The sequence below is a fragment of the Microcebus murinus genome, chromosome 19, assembly GCF_040939455.1.
Source record: "Microcebus murinus isolate Inina chromosome 19, M.murinus_Inina_mat1.0, whole genome shotgun sequence".
Taxonomy (NCBI): domain Eukaryota; kingdom Metazoa; phylum Chordata; class Mammalia; order Primates; family Cheirogaleidae; genus Microcebus; species Microcebus murinus.
The window spans coordinates 28,136,302-28,157,309 of NC_134122.1; the positions used below are offsets into that span (position 1 = coordinate 28,136,302).

The window sequence follows — 21,008 nt, forward strand, 5'->3', positions numbered from 1 at the left end:
GGTAGGGCAATGGAATGCAGCTCCCGCGAGGATCCAGTGGAGCCCTGCGGGAAGGCACTTCCGGTCTCTGCCTTTCAGAGTCTGAGGGATGAGGTCTTTCTTGTGTTCGCCTGCAGAAGGGGCTGATTTAAGTTCTGGAGTACTAGCAGGAGCTCAGGACTAGCTGCAGCCTGGGGGCCTGTAGTGCCAGGAGGACTTTAAGGATCTGTGCAGCTGAGCCTGGAGTTTGGCTAAGGAGTACCGCTCCCCCTGAAGTCCTCCCTTTTTTGTTGTTGTTCAGCCTCATTCTCCAGGGAGAGGAACCCGTTCTCGTCCCCCAACCCCAAGGTCTAGTTGACTTCCTGGAAAACAGGATTTCCTATTGTCCCTGCGGAGACCCACCAACTCTCCTGGTGTTTGAGAAATCGAGAGAACTAGAGAACTAAGTTTCAGGGAGGCGAGCAGGAAAGGCAGTGTTTAGCTCCACAAGCTGCTGGAGAACTATCTGATCTTCCTGCCAACTTGATTTCCCTCTCTTCCCAAGCATGGAAGCCGGATGCCTAGTAGAGGAAGGCTTTTCTCAGAGCTTGAGACACAGTGACCCAGTACAGATAGGGATTAAGTTAATAGTTAAGTTAGGGGAAGAGAATTTGCGTTAGATGGTCTTTCCCACATTTGAGACTTCCCCCCTGTATTTTAGGTGGTTCAACTCCCAGGAGGTCTGGGGACTGTGGGAAGCCCTAAGCCAACCCTGGGTAATCTGCTATGAGTGGCTGTCATCTGAGATGCTAGAAAGAGGCAGATCCTGTAGCTGCTCTTGCTGGAGAAGTCTCTGACCATCCTACCTGCAGAGATCAGGACCAGGGTGCTAAAGCAATGCCTGGAGAGTGTAACTGAAGCCATATCTGTTGTGAGGGCCCTGTGAAAGTCCTGATAGGATCAGGAAGTCAAGTTTTTAAGTGAAGGTGGTTAGGATTCAGAGGCACAGATATTTTGCATTTTTGGTACCCAACCTGAAGAATAGCAACCATTTTGCTATCCTAAGGAACATCCATGGAGGCTTTCAACAAACAATATACTTGACTATTTCAGGGAATTATATATTTCCCTTCAATGGATTTTTTATCTTGTGTTTCTGAAGCACTTTTTTATTCTTCCCACTTTATTCCTTTTCTCATGAATGAGATTTGTTAAAAACTTTAGACCAATAAATTTAATGGAATCTATTTGTGCAAAGAACAAATCATGAATTGGGCATCACTCAAAACTAGAAGAGGTTCAGAGAGCTCTGCCCAGCAATGTGAGCTGCTAGCTTTTAAAGGAAGCAAAATAGAGTCATCACCTGATTGGCCACAGGTAGGTGTCTACCTTATTTGGTCATAGTGTGATGAGGCATTTGCCTTATTGGGGCATGGTCTGATCAATTGGCTGCCTGTTATTGGCTGAAGCTCAGCTCAGCTGTTTGTGATTGACTGACACGAGCTATTTGCTATAAAAAAAAATACTAAGTTAGGTTTCACTTTGTTTATGTTCTAAGATAGGTTGTAGTTTGTTATATAGGAATTCAAAGTACCAAGACAACCTTAGGCTAATAGCCTCCTGCTTATTTAACAGATTTCTCATTCTTCTTGTGTCCCAATATCAAATACTGCCTTTCCCATAACAATTTGCTCAGTGTGATTAAATGATTTGAAAAAGGAGTTCCTGAGATTTCTGTTTTGAGGTTATTAATAAAAGTTCCATAGAATATCTACTTTTAACACATTCAAATTATACAACTATACTGCATTTTCTTTGCAATTGGAATACTATATTGAAAAGGAATCTGAGTATTTACTATGGACTAAGCAGGAAAAAAATTTCTTATCAGTTACTGATATCTACCATGAGTGTTTATTGTGTCAGTATGTGTCTGTCTGTATATCTGCATATGTGTTGGATGGGAAGTCACTGCACTCCTGCAAAGTATTTGTTCCCCTCTCAGTAATCATTTAAATCTTTTCATGTAAATTCCTTAAGATCCTCATCTTAGTCCATTTGTGTTGCTATACAGGAATACCTGAGACTGGATAATTTATAGAGAAAAGAGGTTTATTTGGCTCACAGTTCTGCAGGATTTACAAGAAGTATGTCACCAGAATCTCCCTGGCTTCTGGTAAGGGCCTCATGCTTCCTTCACTCATGGTGGAAAGCGGAGGGGAGCTGGCATGCAGAGATCACATGTCAAGAGCAGAAGCAAGAGAGAAAGATGGGAGGGAGGTGCCAAGCTCTTTTTCACAACCAGCTCTCATGAGAACTAGAGGGAGAACTCACTCATTACCACAAGGACAGCATTAAGCCATCCTTGAGGGATCCACCTCTATGACCCAAACACCTCCCCCTAGGCCCCACCTCCAATATTGGGGATCAAATTACAGTATGAGTTTTGAATGGCCAAATATACAAACTATAGCAGCCCTTATGTCTTCTGTGCTGCCATACTCCTGAGATGATCTACCTTCTTTACTGAGAATAATTGAGGCTCCCTAATTCACAATTTTCTGTATCACAAAATGTCTATAAGTCTTTATATCAGCCAAGGTTCAATCAAAGAAAGAATCACTATGATTCTTTTTTTTTTTTTTTTTTTTTTGAGACAGAGTCTCACTCTGTTGCCTGGGCTAGAGTGCTATGGCGTCAGCCTAGCTCACAGCAACCTCCAACTCCTGGGCTCCAGCAATCCTTCTGCTTCAGCCTCCCGAGTAGCTAGGACTACAGGCATGCACCACCATGCCCTGCTAAATATATATATATATATATATATATATATATATATATATATATATATATATATATTTTTTTTTTTTTTTTTTTTTTTTTTTTAGTTTTCCAGCTCATTTCTTTCTATTTTTTTAGTAGAGACAGGGTCTCACTCTTGCTCAGGCTGGTCTCAAACTCCTAAGCTCAAACTATCCACCCACCTCGGCCTCCCAGAGTGCTAGGATAACAGGCATGAGCCACCACACCCAGCCATGATTCTTTAAGTCTGCAGAGCAAGCAGTTCAAAAGGGAAGATCAACATAAAGCAAGGATGAGCTGGAACCTAAAGCAGAAACTGGTCATTCTTTCACTGTGTCCAACTTTGAAGACATGGGTATCCCTGCTAGAGGGACTGACACCAGTACTAAAGATACACTTGGCTCAGGAACCAAAGAAACTGAAAGATGACCCTGGGGAAAGCTGATTCCCCATGCCAACAAGGTGAACCAGCTGATAGGTGACAAAGTGCATGAGCTGCAATAGCACCTAGTGTCCCTGCACCTCCCTTTCCAGTATAAAACTGTACAGCTACTTCACTTCTGCCCTCCAAAACTTACACAAACATGTCTTTTTTAGAGTATTTTAACCAAGAACAAATAGGAAAGGAAATTCTAAGAAACATAGTTCAGCTTAACAGAGTTGACACATTACAAAATCACCACTGTCTGCCCCTTGTCAATTTGGCACCCACACAAACCTCCTTAAAACATATTTACTATCAAAATAAAGCTCACACTCTATACATAAGTTATCACTAGAGAAATATGAGGCCTGTGGTACACTGAGGATAACCACCACAATGGTTAACTTTAAACCTAGCCCAACCCCTGACTAGACTGACACACCACCACCACCACTATGTACTATGTATGATATAGCAGAAGGAAAGGCACACTCATCTCCAAGCATAATAATATTTATTTAAACATCTGTTTATACAATGTATCCAGATTTCAGTTAGAAGAAAAAATTAATAAATATACATAAAGACAAAAAAACACAGTCTAAAGAGACAAAGCAATCATTAAAACCCAGACTCGTATGGCATAGATGTTAGAATTATCAGAAAGGAAATTTAAAACAACCATGATTAATATGGTGAAGGACTTAAGGGGAAAGGTCAACAACATGCATGCTCAGATAGCTAATTTCAGCAAATAGATGGAAACCATAAGGAAGAATAAAATGGAAATTATAGAAATAAAAATATAATAATAGGGATGAAGAATGCCTTCACTGGGCCCATTATTAGACTCAATACAGTTGAAGAAAAAAGATCAATAAACCTACAGGTAGGTGAATAGAAATTACTGAAACACAAAGATAAAAAAAGAGTGGGCCGGGCGCGGTGGCTCACGCCTGTAATCCTAGCTCTCTGGGAGGCCGAGGCGGGCGGATTGCTCGAGGTCGGGAGTTCAAAACCAGCCTGAGCAAGAGCGAGACCCCGTCTCTACTATAAAGGAAAGAAACTAATTGGCCAACTAATATATATAGAAAAAATTAGCCGGGCATGGTGGCGCATGCCTGTAGTCCCAGCTACTTGGGAGGCTGAGACAGAAGGATCGCTTGAGCCCAGGAGTCTGAGGTTGCTGTGAGCTAGGCTGACGCCACGGCACTCACTCTAGCCTAGGCAACAAAGTGAGACTCTGTCTCAAAAAAAAAAAAAATAAAAAAATAAAAAAAAATAAAAAAAAAAAAAAGAGTGATAAAAACAGAATGGAGCATCCAAGAGCCATGGGAAAATATCAACTACCAAATCAGGAAATAATGGCTGAGAATTTACAAAATTAGAGAGAGACATCAAACCAATGCAAGGAGCTCAGAGAACATCCAGCAGGATACCTTTCTTAAAAGGTGGGAAATTAGCCAGGCACAATGGCTCATGCCTGTAATGAGCACTCTGGGAGGCTGATGCAGGAAGATCACTCAAGGTCAGGAGTTCAAAACCAGCCTGAGCAAGAGTGAGACCCTGTCTCTACTAAAAATAGAAATAAATTAATTGGCCAACTAAAAATATATAGAAAAAATTAGCCGGGCATGGTGGCACATGTCTGTAGTCCCAGCTACTCAGGAGGCTGAGGCAGGAGGATTGCTTGAGCCCAGGAGTTTGAGGTTGCTGTGAGCTAGGCTGATGCCATGGCACTCTACCCTGGGCAGCAGAGTAAGACTCTGTATCAAAAAAAAAAAAAATGTAAGAAACTAAAGTTAAAATTAAGAAACTAAGATTATGACATTCAAACTGCTGACAACCAAAGACAGACAGAAAATCTCAAAGGCAGCCAGAGGAAAAAAGACACATTATCTACAAGAGAAAATGACAAGTACTGTAGCAAGCTTCTTCTCAGAAACCATGCAATTGAGGAGATAATGCAGTTACGTCTTTAAAGTGCTAACAGTGTCTATTCCTCTGAAACCATTTCTGGTACCAAATTATCCCAAAATTTAGCAACTTTAAAATTAGCATTTATTGTCTCACACAGTTTGGGTGGGTCAGAAATTTAGGAGTGGCCTGACTGGACGGTTCTAGCTCAGGGTTTCTCATAAAATTATAGTTAAGATATTATTCAGGAGGGGTGTAATCATATGGTTTAATTTGTTAATGTGGTACATACCATTAAGCCCATATGAGAATCTCTGTTTCCCTGGCAGTGAAAGCACTAATAACAGGAAAAATGGTTCAAATTATATGGCAGTGAGAAGGGTTGATGTTGGGTCGGGCTAAGTATATGGGTAGTTTATTTCCTCTTTGTAAGGGCTCCATAATACCTTGTAGTTACAAGTTACCAAGAACACTGCCCAACATCTACAGCTGATCTACCATTTCTGGGAGTTTTATTTATTATATATCTTACTTCAGAGAGGTGTACCTTTGGCTTCCTCTTAAGGTCAACAGTGTAGTCAATATTTCCCAGAGGTAGAGGAGTGGTTCAGTTTTCCTTCATCCTTTGTTTCCTGTCAGAAGACCTACCACACCACCACAGACTTCTTCTCTACACTGCTTCTGATGTCTAAGTAATTTTAGAATTCTGTTGAGAATATTCCCCTTTTCTGGTAGGATGAATCTGACCCTAAATAGCATACCAAAGACTTTGAGAACTGAACTATGAGTCCAGTTCTCAGGCCCCAGATTACCATCCAATCCCAAACTGGCCCTTAGGTTGCACTCATGTGGGACCTGTCATAATAGCATAACAAAGGCTTTGAAAACTGAACTAACATTGCAGCCCTCAGAAGGCTGGTCAGAACTTGTGGCCTGAACCCAACTGGGTTAGTTGCCTATTACAACATAAATATCAATATTCCCCACAGAATTTAAACAAGACCAAAAGCATCATAATAATATCCAAAATGTCCATAATATCAATCAAAATTGACATATGATGAACCAGAAAAATCTCAACTCACACTGGGAAGGAAATCAACAAATGCAAACTATGAGTTGCCACAGATGTTGGAATTATCAGAGACTAGAAAGCATCTATTCAAATGGAAAGATACAGAGTCTCAGAAAAGAAATAGAAGATATAAAGAATAACCATATGGAAATTTTAGAACTGAAAAATACAAAACCGTCATCACTTTTTATCAAGTGTACATACTATCAACATCACTTATCATATTAATGTTAACCTTGGTCACCTGGCTGAGCTAGTGTTTGATGGTTTTCTCCCCTGTAAAGTTATTCTCCCCCAATTTTACTCTTTAGCAGGAAGTCACTATATGAAGCCTAAAGAGAGAAGAATTATGCTTCACCTCCTTGAGAGGGGACATTCTTCTGCATGAGAAATTTGTCAGTTATCTCCAATTTATTTATTCAATTATTTATTTATATCCAAATGGACTCATGGATTCTTATTTTATACTTTGGGTTATAATACCAATATAGTTTGGATGTTTGTCCACTCCAAGTCTCAAGTTAAAATTTGACCCCCAATATTGGCAGTTGGGCCTAGTGGGAGGTGTTTGGGTTATAGGGGTGGATCCCCCATGAATGGTTTGGTGCCATCCCCTTGGTGATGACTGAGTCCTCACTCTATTAGTTCTCACTCTATTCGCTGGTTGCTTAAAAGATCATGGGCACCTGTTCTCCTCCCTTCTTGCCTCTCTCCCGTCTCTTCTCTTTTCTTTTTCTTCTTTTCTCTCTCTCTTTCTCCCTCTCTTGCCATGTGACAACACCTGCTCCCCCTTTGCCTTCCACCATGATTAGAAGTTCCCTGAGGCCCTCACCAGAAGCAGATGCCAGTATGCACCTGTAGTCCCAGCTACTTGGGAGGCTGAGGCAAGAGGATCGCTTGAGCCCAGGAGTTTGAGGTTGCAGTGAGCTATGATGCCACCATTGCACTCTACCCAGGGAGACAGAATGAGACTCTGCCCCATACCCAAAAAAGAAAAGAACAAACATACAGATCAATGAAATAGAACTAAGAGTTCCACAATAACTCCATACATCTATGATCAATTGATTTTCAACTAGGGTGCCAAGAACCTTACCTATTCAATGAGGGAAGAATAGTCTTTTCAAGAAATGGTACTGGGGCCGGGCGGGGTGGCTCACGCCTGTAATCCTAGCACTCTGAGAGGCCGAGGCGGGTGGATTGCTCAAGGTCAGGAGTTCAAAACCAGCCTGAGCGAGACCCCGTCTCTACCATAAAAATAGAAAGAAATTAATTGGCCAACTAATATATATAATATAAAAATCAGCCGGGCATGGTGGCTCGTGCCTGTAGTCCCAGCTACTCGGGAGGCTGAGGCAGGAGGATCGCTTGAGCCCAGGAGTCTGAGGTTGCTGTGAGCGAGGCTGACGCCACGGCACTCACTCTAGCCTGGGCAAGAAAGCGAGACTCTGTCTAAAAAAAAAAAAAGAAATGGTACTGGGACAGCCAGATATGCACATGCACTAGATAAAGTTAGACCCTTATACCATACACAAAAATTAACTCGAAATTGATTTTAGACCTAAATGTAAAAGTTGAAACTATAAAACTCTTAGATGGAAACAGATGTAAATCATCATGGCCATGAATTAAACAACAGTTTCCTAAATATGACACCAAAATCATAAGTAACAAAAGAAAAATATGGGTAAATTGGACTTTATCAAAATTTAAAACTTTTGTACATCAAAGAACACTCCCAAGAAAGTGAAAGACAAGCCACAGAATGGGAGAAAATATTTGGAAATCATATATATGATGAGTATCTAATATCCAGAATATATAAAGAGCTCTTACAATGCAACAACAAAAATACAAATAACCCAATTTTAAAATGGGCAAAGGATTTGAATAGACATTTTTCAAAAGAAGATATACAAATGTCAAAAAATCATGAAAAATGTTCAACATCATTAGCCATTAGAGAAGTACGAATCAAAACTACAATGAGATATCACTTCACACCCACTAGGATTACTAGAATTAAAAAAAAACCACTAAATAACAAGTTATGGTGAAGATGTAGCTAAATCGGAGGCCTCACACATTGCTGGTTGGAATGTAAAAATAGTGCAGCTACTGTGGAAAACAGTTTCCTGTTTTCCTCAAAAGGTAGATTAGACATAGAATTTCCATATGACCCAGCAATCCAATCCTGGGTATTTACCCAAGAGTACTGAAAACATATGTTCACACAAAAATTGGTACACAAGTGTTCATAGAAATATTCATATTGGCAAAAAAATGGAAACAATCCAACTGTCCAGAAATTGAAGAATGGATAACATACCAAATGATATACCAAATATGTTATATTCTAACAATGGAATAACCTTTAACCATAAAAAGGAATGAAGTTCTGATACATGCTATAACATGAACCTCAAAAATATTATGCTAAGTTAAAAAAGCCAGACACAAAAGACCACTATTGTATGATTCCATTTACATAAAGGCACAGAGGAATCCACAGAGACCAAAAGTAGACTGGTGGGTGCATATGTTTGGGGAAAAATAAGAGGTTGAGGGTAAAGGATATTGGTTTTTGTTTTTTTGAGTTGATGAAAATGTTCTAAAATTGATTGTGTTGATGGATACACAACTCTGTAAATATACTAGAAACTATTTAATTGTATACATTAAATGGGTGAATTTTATGGTGTATGAATTATATATCAGCAAAGCTGTTTTTCAAAGGGTGAAATAAGGAGAAATTGTACATGATGGCATTTGCTTTTTTCCTTTGTCACCTTGGCTAGAATATGACTAAAGTAGATAACAGATGCTTATGAAGCACTCCTGTGGCATCAAGAAAACTTATTTTTTTCCTAGTTGCCAAACCATCCCAACTCAATATCTTTCTTTAGAGATGAGCCTGCCTAACTTACTTGGCCGTAACTGGGATTCAGAAGGAGAAAACAAACCAGGTCACTGCTCTTTGCTGAGACGTTAAAGGCAAGGAAGAACTAAGGAGGGGGTGGGGTTCTGTAAAAAGGTGAGAGGGTAAAACACTGTCCAACAGAAATTACTCAAGGACACAAGAAGCTTGGTACTCAGATTTCAGTCATCCGCTGATTTACACTCTGATATAAACTTCTCTTGCTCTTATTCCTGAATCAGCAGTATAACAGCATTTTCTGTGTTGTAGTGGGGGTTATCATCTTAAAAAGTAGGGACTTGGTCCTACATGTGAGTTGCTGCTATGCTGGAGAACAGCTGCAGGGCGCCAAGTTGAGACTGAGAATCAAGCAGAATTCAGAGCTCTCAGTGTCAAAGGGACATAAGCCCCTGAATTCACAGTAATCTTCCTAAAGGATGTGGTTGGGTGTTTTAATAAATCTCCTCTGGTTATTAAGGGACATTGGGCTATACAGGCTTGGAGGACCAGAGTTTCCAGCTATAATATATGCTGCAGGACTTTGGCGCTGGGAAAGCAGACAATGTGGAACAACAAATAAGATAAATGAGTCACTGAGGCAGGAAGGATCATTGTCTTCAGCAACAGGAATGCCGACACAAGTAGTCAATATTTATTGAGCAGGGCAGGGGTGAGTCATGGTTTATGGAGGCTTCTGCTGGCTGACTGTTGAACTGAGCTCGTGAAAATTGTAATGCTGACACCACAGAATTTGAGTAAGAAGGTACAATCAGGAACTCTTCAAGGAAATGCTTTAGACACCAAGGCCTGCCATCACCCTTAGAAATCCCTCAGCAGCCTCTAATTTGTCATGGACATGAATCCCCACTCCATGGATGTTGGGAAGAAGATCCAATCAAAGGGTTTCCTTCAGGCAAGCCAGGTATCTTCATAACTCTGCAAAGTAATGAATCAAGCAGAAGCTGAGATTTTTCCTAAGTGTAAAGGGACCCTAAATGGAAATTCAGGAGGTACAATTGACTAGCACTCTCTTCCTGGTTCACTGGAAGGAATCATCAAATTGAAGGGGAAGGACGTTGGGAGATGGGTCGGGAGGGAGCAGTGGTCAGAACACATCTGCCTAGAACCTGGTTATCTGCTTTGTAACATGCAGAAGTTGTACTTCCCAGAAGGGTGAGGGACCCGCCCCAAGAGAAGGTCATTGGGACAGAGACATCAGTGGCAGGAAGAAAGAGTGTCCTTCTCACCTGCTTCTCGAAACTGCTCTTTGGTTTCCACCACTGGAAAGCTATCAGTTGGTTCCTTGTGTCTTCTGGTGCTCTCTGAAGTTGGGCGGTAGTTAGAGGAGGAAGATTTGTGCTTCTGGATCTTCCACCATCTCCCCAAACCCAGAAGCACAAGCTCCAAAAGAGTAAACAGGAGACAGAACCCACTGACCCCAAACATGGTCTTTAGGAAGATGGTCTTCTCAGAGGGGCGGGACAGAGTACAGGTTATACTACCAAGGCACGGCTCTCGACGACATGCAAAAGAGCTGGGCACCTGGAACCCATACAGATGGTACTGCCCTCCCAGGGCTGCCCCCTCAAGGGCCAGTCGAGCCCCCAGCTGTGCCACGTAGGCCCAGAGCAGCCGGGGGCTTCCAGCCCCTGGGGCACCTCTGCCGCTCTGCCCTGCGTGGAGCAGGGTCTCCTCCTCCTTCTTCACCTTTCCTGATTCTTCCCAGCGCCAGATCACATGATACAGGGTGAAAGCCACGTAGAGGGCGCTGGGAACAGCCACCAACATGACCTGGAAGGTCCAGAAGCGCAGTGGGGAGAGAGGGTGGAAGGCGTCAAAGCAGGCGGCCTTGCAGCCGGGCTGCTGGGTGTGACACACAAATTCACTCTGCTCATCGCCGTAGACGCCAGGCCCGCTGGCAGCCAGCAGCGCGAGGCGGAATCCCAGGAGCACGGGGAGCAGGAGGCGTCCCACGGGGGTGGAGTGCCCCGCCTCCTCCGCCAGCAGCCGCCGCAGGACGCAGCCACACATCCTGCTACAGAGCAGAGGACAGTCATCAGCCACTGCACGTGTGTCACAGTCATCAGCCACTGCACGTGACTGGAGCTCCTGTAGAGGGAGCTCCAGTCCGCCTTATCACTCCCAATCCAAGGATGGGAAGGCAAGCCTATTTGCTCCTCTCCAAGGATCTGGTTGATCAAATAGCAAGACTCTGAACTTATTTACTAGTTCATGAAATCGCCTCTGTAAATAGTGAGGGGGGGGGCGGGGAGTGCCTCTCTCTTTCCGCCCTCCCCTTCTGTATGCTGGAGTGGAGAGGAACTCTCAGGCAGAGATCAGGGTCCTTCTTTGTTGCATTCCTTCCCTCCCTCTCTCTCTCTCCCAAAAACTACATCTAAGAGTCCAGACTGGCATTTTTGATTACTCACTTTGGCTTCCCCAGATGACGGGTGCCAGGTCTGGTGCTGCTAACAGTGCCATAGTAACAAAATCAGCGCTGACACAGGGAGGGAATGTTCATATTCTCATTCATTCTCATTCATTCATTCCTCATTCATTCTCTCTCTCTCTCTCTCTCTCTCTCTCTCTCTCTCTCTCCTTTGCCTGCAAATGCCCTTGGGCACGCACAATGTGTTTGGATAGCTCTCCCGTCAGAGCAGTGAGATTGAGATGCAGTTCTGTTAAAGAGTTAAATGGGGATGGGATGAAATGAACAGGGCAAGTGTCAAGGCTTGCTTCAGTCTGATGCCCTTGTAAGGCCTACCTTACTAGCTTAGGAAAAAGAGACTATTTTGAAGGTAACTCAGCAGAATTTACCAGAATTAAATGCTGTGGGATTGGGGGCCAAAGCCACAGCTGACCGGACAGAAATTGAAACTCTGATTCCTGTCTGCCATTGTTCTTTGGGCATATATCTCCCTCGTGGTAAGACATGACCACAGTCAGGGGCAGGCTTCAGAAATTCCTCAGTTCCCTGGACAAAATACCATCATGCTGCAAGCCCAAGTTTACCATCTTCATCTCTGTCCCAATCGGCAGCCTTCCCCAACACCCAGCAGCTCTTTCAAACCACCATTTAGCACAAACCCTCACACCCTGGTTTCTCTCATTCTCAGACCATGTGGTGTGGTCCGAATGTTCGTGTTCTCCCAAAATTCATATGTTGGAACCAAATACAGTCATTCCCCCCTTATCTTCAGTTTCCCTTTCCATAGTTTCAGTTACCCACAGTCTACCATGGTCCAAAAATAGTAAGTGGAAAAGTTCAGATATAAATAATTCATAAATTTTAAGTTGTGCACCTTTCTGGATAGGTGACAAAATCTCATGCTGTCCCTCTCCATCTCACCCATGTGAATAATTCCTTTGTCCAGCATATCCCCGCTGTAGACACTCCCCACCTGTTAGTCAGGTAGTAGTCGTCTGGGTTATCAGTCTACTGCCACAGTATCACAAAGCTTGTGTTCAAGTAACCTTCACTTTACTTAATAATAGCATCAAGACACAAGAGTAGTGATGCTGGCATATTTTTATAATTGTTCCATTTTATTATTAGTTATTGTTGTTAATCTTTTACTGTGCCTAATTTATAAAGTAAACTCTATCATAGGTGAGTATGTATAGGAAAAAACATATAGGATTTAGTACTATCCATGGTTTCAGGAATCCACTGGAAGTCTTGGGACGTATCACCCGTGCATAAGAGAGAACTGTTGTTCCCAAAGTGATTTTCACTTCCAACACTGGTATTGGGTTTCTCAACCTTGGCATTGTCTGGAGCCCGAAAATTCTTTGTTGGGGGTGGTCTGTCCTGTGCATTGTAGCATGTTGAACAGCACCTCTGGTCTCTACCCACTAAATGCCAGCAACACACCTCTCCCCTCCCATCTACATTGTGACAACCAAAACTGTCTCCAGACATTACCCAATGTCCCCTGGAGAGCAAACTCCCCCCTGGTTGAGAACCACTAGGTCAGGGTCACACTGAGCCATCAGTTTTCCACTCTTGGTCAGTTACCAGCTCTGCAAAGCAAGATGCCTGTACCAGAGCATCTCAAAGGGCTTTTCTAGCCTCCCATTTGATGGGGCCATGATAATCAGCCCATCTTCTGGGTTAGCCACACATCCTGCCTCTGCCAGCCCCATCTGTGAGTGTGCCTGCAGCCCTGTCCTGCCTCATAAGTCTACGGGATCCCTGGATTTAAGGAAGGCAGCCCCAGAGCTCTGAAGGTGTCTGCCCTGGCTCTCTCAGAGAGTTAGCCGATTAAATGCTAATTTGGTAAATTCTCAAGCCTTGCTCTCAGCCTCATCTTATTTCAAAGTGCAGGCCAAGCATCCTCTGAACACATTTCTAGCACATTCCCCACAGACTTGGAATTGAACACAGGGCAGCAGACCTGGTATATTATAACTGTTAGGAACTTCAGGGGTTCCCAAAGGCCCTATCTCTGGTTCCTCTCTCTCCCACCACAGCTCATGACCGGACACCCAAATGTCCTCACAGAGACTCCCAGAACTGAGCTGAGGTCTCCAGAGCTCACCACAGAGCTTTGGGGGCTTGGAAAGGAGAGAGGAGCAACAGAGGGACTAAAAGACCTGCCTGAGGATGCCTTGGTTTAGACCTCCTGTATCTAATCCTAAGCACACTTCTTGCTATTCACCCGTGGCTGCTATTGCCAGAACAATGCTTATTTCACACACATTTATTTGGGGCCTCCTGGAGTGTGCAGACAAATTCATCTCCACCTCCCAATGTCTGCACACCAAAGGGAGCCTCCTATACAACAGCCCGTCCTCCCTCATCCCCTGCTTTCCTGGGACCCTGTGGTCTCCCCAGTCAGGTCCGGTTGTCCCACCCCATCTGTCTCCTTCTCTGAGACCCGCATCCTCGTCCCATGAACAAGTCTGCAGCTTTGCCCCACAGGGGACAGGGCCCCCAGGCCAAATTTCAGGGCCCAGAGAGCTGAGACAGAAGAAAGGGACTACCAAAGCTACCAAAACTCCCAGCTCAGCATTGTTGACAAAGCTCAGCTTAAAGGACACCCCTGTTTCTAAGAGTGGAGAAACAGTGTGCAAAATAAATTTGTTGATAAGTTAGCAGGATCTGAGCCCTCTCAGGATTTTTGTCAGTGAAACAAAAACTATGAGCTCCAGAGTTGGGAGAAGAAGGAAGGGCTTGAAGGGATTTTCAAATATTCTCACAGATTTTTTAAAATTCTGTCATGATTTTTGTAAGAATTTTTCTAAGCATCTCTTATTCTTTTGGAGAAAAAATTTCAGGATTCTATTGGTGGCAGAATCCATCTCAGAGAGCTACGGTGTGAGGGAGGGAATGTCCAGTCGGGAGGGCAGGACCTCGAGGTTCACAGCTCCATCTTGCTCCACCAAGCCTGGAAAATGTTCTAGATTCTTTTATTCACGGTATGGCCAGGGAGGAGCGACACTGGCATCACCAGGAATGCAGACTCTCGGGCCACACAGCCCAGGCTTGCAAAATCATATCAGAATTTTAATAATACACTCAGGTGACCTGTGTGGGCATCAGAGTCAGAGAAGCCTCTATAGAGCCCAGGGCAGCCCCCACCACCACCACCACCAGGCCCTGCACCAGCCCCGCCACTCTCTGCCCCTGCACTCACCTGGTATCTTTGACCAGAAGCAGCCACGACAGGGGAGAGAGGCAGCAAGAAGAGTCCTCAGACTGGAACCCACAAGTCCCACTCTCCCCAGCGCTGCCTTCTGCCACCACCGCCCACTTCTTCCCCCTCCCCTTGTCATTCCTGGCAGCCTTCCTAAAGGGGAAAGGAATGGCAGCTGTAGCAGCAGCGGGCCCCTGCTCAGCTCTGCAAAACAGCTCTCTGTTGTTGAGGGTGAGGGGTGTTTTCTAAGGGAATTGAAACAGGGATTTTCAGACCATCTGAAAGGGGGGTGGTGGCTCCAGTGTGTCTCTGACATCGGGGTTTGCAGGCAACAACAGACGGAATTCCCATGGGTTTGAATCTCTACTAAGCCCTCCCACCCCCCATTTTCCTGCCCAAAGTACTCAAAGCACAAGTTTACCCACTGAAGAGTGTGTGCACATGTGTGCATAAGTGTGTACATGTATGTATGTCTGTGTTTGTATGTGTTGGCTTCATTTCCTCCAGCAGCCTTCATCTCAGAACTCATGGTGGCCTGGGATGTCCTTTTCTCTTGGCTGGGAGAAATCGCACAGGCTCCACTCATGGCATGGTGGGATTCTGCTCCGTGTGCTCTCAACCCAGGGAGCCCAGCCCCCATCAGCCAGGCCCATTGAGAACTGTGGCACCTGCCCCCCAATACCCCTTCCTGCCGCCATGGCCAGAGCCAGGATCCCCTCCAGAGACACAGTGGAAAGGTGAAAGGTCAAGGCAGGATGAGCAGGTGAGTGGGTGGGAATGTAAAGTGATGGGTCTGTTCTGTTACCTGAGGCAGCTCCCATGTCAACACTGGACTCTTCAAGGCAGAGGAGATGCTGCAAGGAACCTCAGGTCCAGATACTGCCCTGGCTCAGGTGCAGGGTTCAGCCACAATATTCCTTCTCTCTGTGTCACTTCCTGGGCACAAACACCTCCTCATAACCCAGGACTGAATCAGCACCCACCACCCCAAATCCTATTCCCTGATGGCCTTGTTTTTCCCTAGACCCTGTCCAGGACCCTGATTCCTTCTTGTTTAAGGCTTTCCAAAATATCTGCTGCCAGCAATCAGCTCTGCAGAACCGGAGGTCCCTGCAGGGACGAGATGTCCTCATTCTCTGGTGCTCTCCATAGGTTCAAGGTTGGACTCTTAAGAACATTTCCCAGCAGCAGAGCTCCCTACTACTTCACAAGGGTGGCTATCCTCAGTGCCTCTGGGAAGCCTCACATGGTTCCCAGAGGAGAGCAGCTTGCAGGCCATCCTAGGAGAAAACAACATCCAAAGAGAAATCCTCTTGGCATCACTCTCTCTAAAGCAGAAAAAAAATGAACACAAAATATCATGTGAGAAGATTATATTGAGAGTGTACACAAATTATAAAGTATTTCTAAGTGCATCAGGATGTAACTTGGCAAGGACGTGAAAAAAACATTCATAGAAAAGGTCATTCAAAGCTTGTAAATACTTGATCTAGGCAGGAATCAAAGAAATAGTAAAATCTCAATGAAATACTATTTTTACCCACTCATCAAAGACTATTACCAATGACCCAACATCCACTCTTCCCTTTTTCCTTAGTAGGGAAATCCTGGTTTTATTTAATGTGCCTGGTGAAAAGGTGATATTTCCAAGCACTCTTTGCAGTTAGGGGTGACCTAACACTTCTGTGATTTCCTTTTTGCCTTCATATTATATATTTTAGACTCATACATGTTAATATGAGTATGAATATGAGTAATACTCATACATGCAGTTGAAGTTTATTAATGTTCACTTCTGTGTAGTCCTTCATTGTTTAAATTGACCACAGTTATTTTTGTCTTCTAATGTTGATGGACATTTGGGTTGTTTCCATTTTTTTCTGCTTTAACAACGCTGCTATGCATTCTTACCCACTTCTATTTCTGCATGTATGCAAGATTTTCTTTAGAGTGTTTACCTAGGAGGAATGACTAGATTGTACATTTTATGAGGCGATTTCCAAAAATTCATGGAAAATGAAATTAAAATAATAGATAAAAGATAAAATAAAAAATATAGGTGAAGACACTTTTGTAAGTGATGATACCAGGACTGAGGGTTCTTGGAGTTTAACCATGTCAGTTCAGTCCTTTTTACATTATTAACTGAAAAAAAAATGGATCCCCTTTGTAGATTTTTTAGGATTAGGAAACAAAAAGAAGTCAGAAGGAGCCAAATCAGGTAAAGGTGGATGCCTAAAGATTTCCCATCAAAACTCTTGCAAAATTGCCCTTGTTTGATGAGAGGAATGAGCAGGAGCATTGTCGTAGTGGAGAAGAACTCTCCAGTGAAGATTTCTAGGGCATTTTTCTGCTAAAGCTTTGGCTAACTTTCTCCAAACATTCTCATAATAAGCAGGCGGTATCATTTTTTGGCCCTCCAGAAAGTCAATGGGCAAAATACCTTGTGCATCCCCAAAAAACTGTTGCCATGGCCTTTGCTCTTGACTGGTCCACTTTTGCTTGGACTGAACTTCCACCTCTTGAGGTAGCTACACAATTGCTTTGATTGTGCTTTGTCATCAGGATCATACTGGTGAAGCCGTGTTTCATCTCTTGTTACAATTCTTTAACAAATGCTTAGGATCTTGATCCCACTTTCTAAAAATTTCCATTGAAAGCTTTGCTCTTGTCTGCAGCTGATCTGGGCACAAAGGTTTTGGCACCCAGTGAGAGTAGAAAGTTTGCTCGACTTTGATTTTTTCAATCAGAATTATGTAAGCTGAACCAACTGAGATGTCTATAGCGTTGGCTGTCATTTCTTCTGTTAACCATCAGTTCTCTTCAATTAGAGAATGAACAAGATTAATTTTGTACTCACAAATTGATGTGTATTATCTGCTATTGTGGGCTTCATCTTTATGTTTTCAAGATTCTCTGTTTTTTATTTTGTCTTTGGCTTTTGACAGTTTGACTATGATATGTATAAGTGTGGATGTTTTTGAGTTTGTTGAGATTCTTAAATGTGTAGATTAATATTTTCATCAAATTTGAGGCATTTATAGCCATATGTGTCCATGGAAAAACTATTTTCTATTAGCCATCTCCATACACCCCTGCAGGTCAGGACCCTTTGGCCATCATTTCAACCCTGCTGATCATTATGATAATTATGCCCACCTTGCTTCTGATGTTTAAGTGCTGTCAACTAGCCCCTGCTAATTCAGGATCCTATCATCCCTATTGCTATTGGAGAGCCAGTTGTAGCCTCAGTCTACAAAGGATGGACACTACTGAGATTTTCATAGTTATTATAATCCCCTTTACCAGCACGTTCACTATTGCTTCATTAAAAATGAATGTTCTCCAGGACTTCCAAGCAATATAGTCTGGCAGCGGACTTTCCAATCTTTTATTATAGATCTGTTCTCCCATGTCCATTTCTCTAGAACTTTAAACACTTTATTCACAATTTTCCATAAGTATTCTAACATCTCAACTTTGTTAATGGAAGCTCTTGCTTTTTCCAAGTTCTCAAAAGCCATCCCAGCAGCATATTATATCAACCTCATAAGAATAATCTTGCTAGGCTATTAAACCCAGTGTCACATGAGAATGTCCTATATTGACCAACTCCCATATCCAGCTTTATATTTTACCCTCCTCTCTTTGATCTAGGATGTTCAAAATGTACTCTCTAATCTACTTTTCTTGTTCCTGATGACACATGTTATCCAAGTCCTGCAGCTCCTTTGGTATCTAATACTTAGTAGGTCTAGCACTTCCCCAATTTTGGTATGCTGAGATTTGACCCTTGTTATGGGTCTGGTGGCCAAAAAGAGAGGTGGGAACATATCTTGAGAAGAGCCAGAATTTTCTTACAATGCATTTGTCTGGTTTAAGAATTTTGCAAGGTTATCAAGCAAATGTGGGCCTCTATCTTTCAACAAAAAGAGTTGACTACTTCTGCAAACCAGATAATTCAGAAGAATTCAGGATCTCAAAAGGCATCTACTTAATATCACCCCCCCAAGCCTCAGGGTGTTATTCTTCCCTGCTGTGGTCCTGACTTGGAACTGGAGACTTGCCTAGGCTAAAAATTCAACTTTCTCTGAAGTCATACCACTCTTACAATTAAGTCCTCAGCCTGATCTGTCTGCCCTCAGGCAACTAAAGATAAATACTGCCAAGAAGGCATTCTAACTCTTATATTTTGCTTTAAATTGGTTACTTACTGCCCTTAGCCTGACAGTTTTTTTTCTTCAAGGCATCAGTGTTGCTCAGTAATAGCCACCCAATTCCAAAGTCCTTATATGTACAATTTGTCTCATATCTTTTAAATGCTAGACATGTTGCATGAGCCAGTGCATCTACTTCCACCTGTATCCCAGCCAGTTTACCCCAAGTAAAAGTCTGAACCACTGCACTGCTAAAGCATGCCTAATAATACTTCACCTACCATCAACAGTGCTGTCTGCTTTGCCAGAGGATTGACAAGTGACCCAGCCTTAGAATCTGATTCTCATATTGTGCTTCTAGGACCACTCTACATACTCACCATCATAGATTTGGTTTCCTAGAAGCAGAGCCTAACAGAGATTTGAATACATGTGATTTTTTTAGGTTGGACTCCTCAGTGAAAGGTCTGTAAGGAAATGAGGGAAGCAGAAAAGGCAATATAAATAAAGCTGTGCAATGATGTGATCTAGGTAAAGTCTGAACTTGGTCTCATCCAAATGGGACTCTGAAGCATAAATCATATCACAGATTTAGTCCTCTTGAGATAAAGGGGTTGATCTTTTGTGCCCCAGTATCATTTAGTCACTGGCATTGGGAAGCCACAGCAGAGAGGAAGGACTCATATTCTTCCAGGTGAGGCCATCTCTTTAGAGAAGAAGAGAGTCCATGAGCCAATAACACCCAGCATTAACGAAAGCTTGGGAATGGGTGCTTCAGTCCAGAAGAGGGAATCTAGATAGGGCACTAACAGCAGATAAGAATGAAAGATGTCTTGTTGAAAGCAATACAAGCTAGAAGACAGTGGAAAAACATCTTGAAAGTACTCAAAGAAATAAACTGTCAACCTGCAATTAAATACTCAGCAAAAAGTTCTTTCAAAAACTAAGACAAGGGGGGAGGGGAGAGGGGGGCGGATATATACATACATAATGAGTGACATGTGCACCATCTGAGGGATGGTCATGCTGGAAACTCAGACTTGTGGGGGGAGGGGGGAAGGGCATTTATTGAAACCTTAAAATCTGTACCCCCATAATATGCCGAAATAAAAAAAAACAACTAAGACAAAATAAGGACTTTTTCAGATATACAATAGCTGAAAGAATTCATCACCAGTAGGAATGAAATAATTTATGCACTATAATAAATATTAAAGGAAGTCCTTTGTGCTAAAAGAAAATAATACCAGATGGAAATTTGCATCTACATGAAAGAATAAAGAAATGGTAACTAAGTGGGTAAATGTAAAGATTATTTTCATTATTATTTAAATCTCTTTAAAGATAATTAATTGCTTACAGCAAAAATATATAACAACGTAGTATTGAGTTAATAATATATAGAGAGGTAGGATATATGTTAACAATTACCTAAAAGCCAGGAGGGAAGAAATGGGAATGTACCGTGTTTCCCAAAAAATAAGACAGGGTCTTATATTTATTTTTCCTCAAGAAGATACCCTAGGGCTTATTTTCAGGGGATGTGTTCTTTTTTTTAAGTACGGTACAACAATCTACATTTATTCAAATATAGTTAAGTTGTCTTTATCTGGAACATCATCATAACTCTCCAAACCCCGAATTCCATCCTGAATTTCTTGCGATTCTATTTCCTTTAGAACCATTGGCCCCAATCTCTCATGTCGAGGAATAGAGATCTCATTAAATGAGCAGGGCTGGCTTATTTATCAGAGATCCAGTGAGCACTGGGTCCAGTCTGCACAGTGGAGCAGAAATGACTCTCTGGGCTCAGTAGGAGACTGCCTGCTGAAGCTTTTCCCCATCCCCTGGTGTTTGTGGGGGTGAGAGAGGCCCACAGTGCTGACTAAAATGGCAGCCACAGCTTTCCTTCTTGCCCTGAGGACACACAATATCTAAAGTGGAGCATCCCGCTCCTCACTTCACTGAGGAGACTTTCCCCTCAAAGCCTCAGCTTGCAGCACGCACAGGATGGCCAGGACCTGACAGGGGGAGCCGACCTTGTTGGTGGGGCTGCCCACACCTTTCCGGTTACCTCTGGGATAGTAGCTGTCATGATGGGGCAGATGAGAAGGGCTGCTCA

At 43.0% G+C, this 21,008-nt stretch overlaps 1 protein-coding gene across 1 annotated transcript; it reads right to left on the reverse strand.

The window, feature by feature from the left end:
• Positions 1–10,305: 10,305 nt before the first annotated feature.
• Positions 10,306–11,121, reverse strand: LOC105868420 (gap junction gamma-3 protein-like). The gene has a single exon (XM_020281363.2). It carries the CDS (start codon positions 11,119–11,121, stop codon positions 10,306–10,308), a length of 816 nt encoding a protein of 271 aa, XP_020136952.2.
• Between the last annotated feature and the right edge of the window lie 9,887 nt (positions 11,122–21,008).

Bases quoted from the DNA above. Each gene is read 5' to 3' on its own strand.
- LOC105868420 (XM_020281363.2), bottom strand. From the start codon at position 11,121: ATGTGTGGCTGCGTCCTGCGGCGGCTGCTGGCGGAGGAGGCGGGGCAC.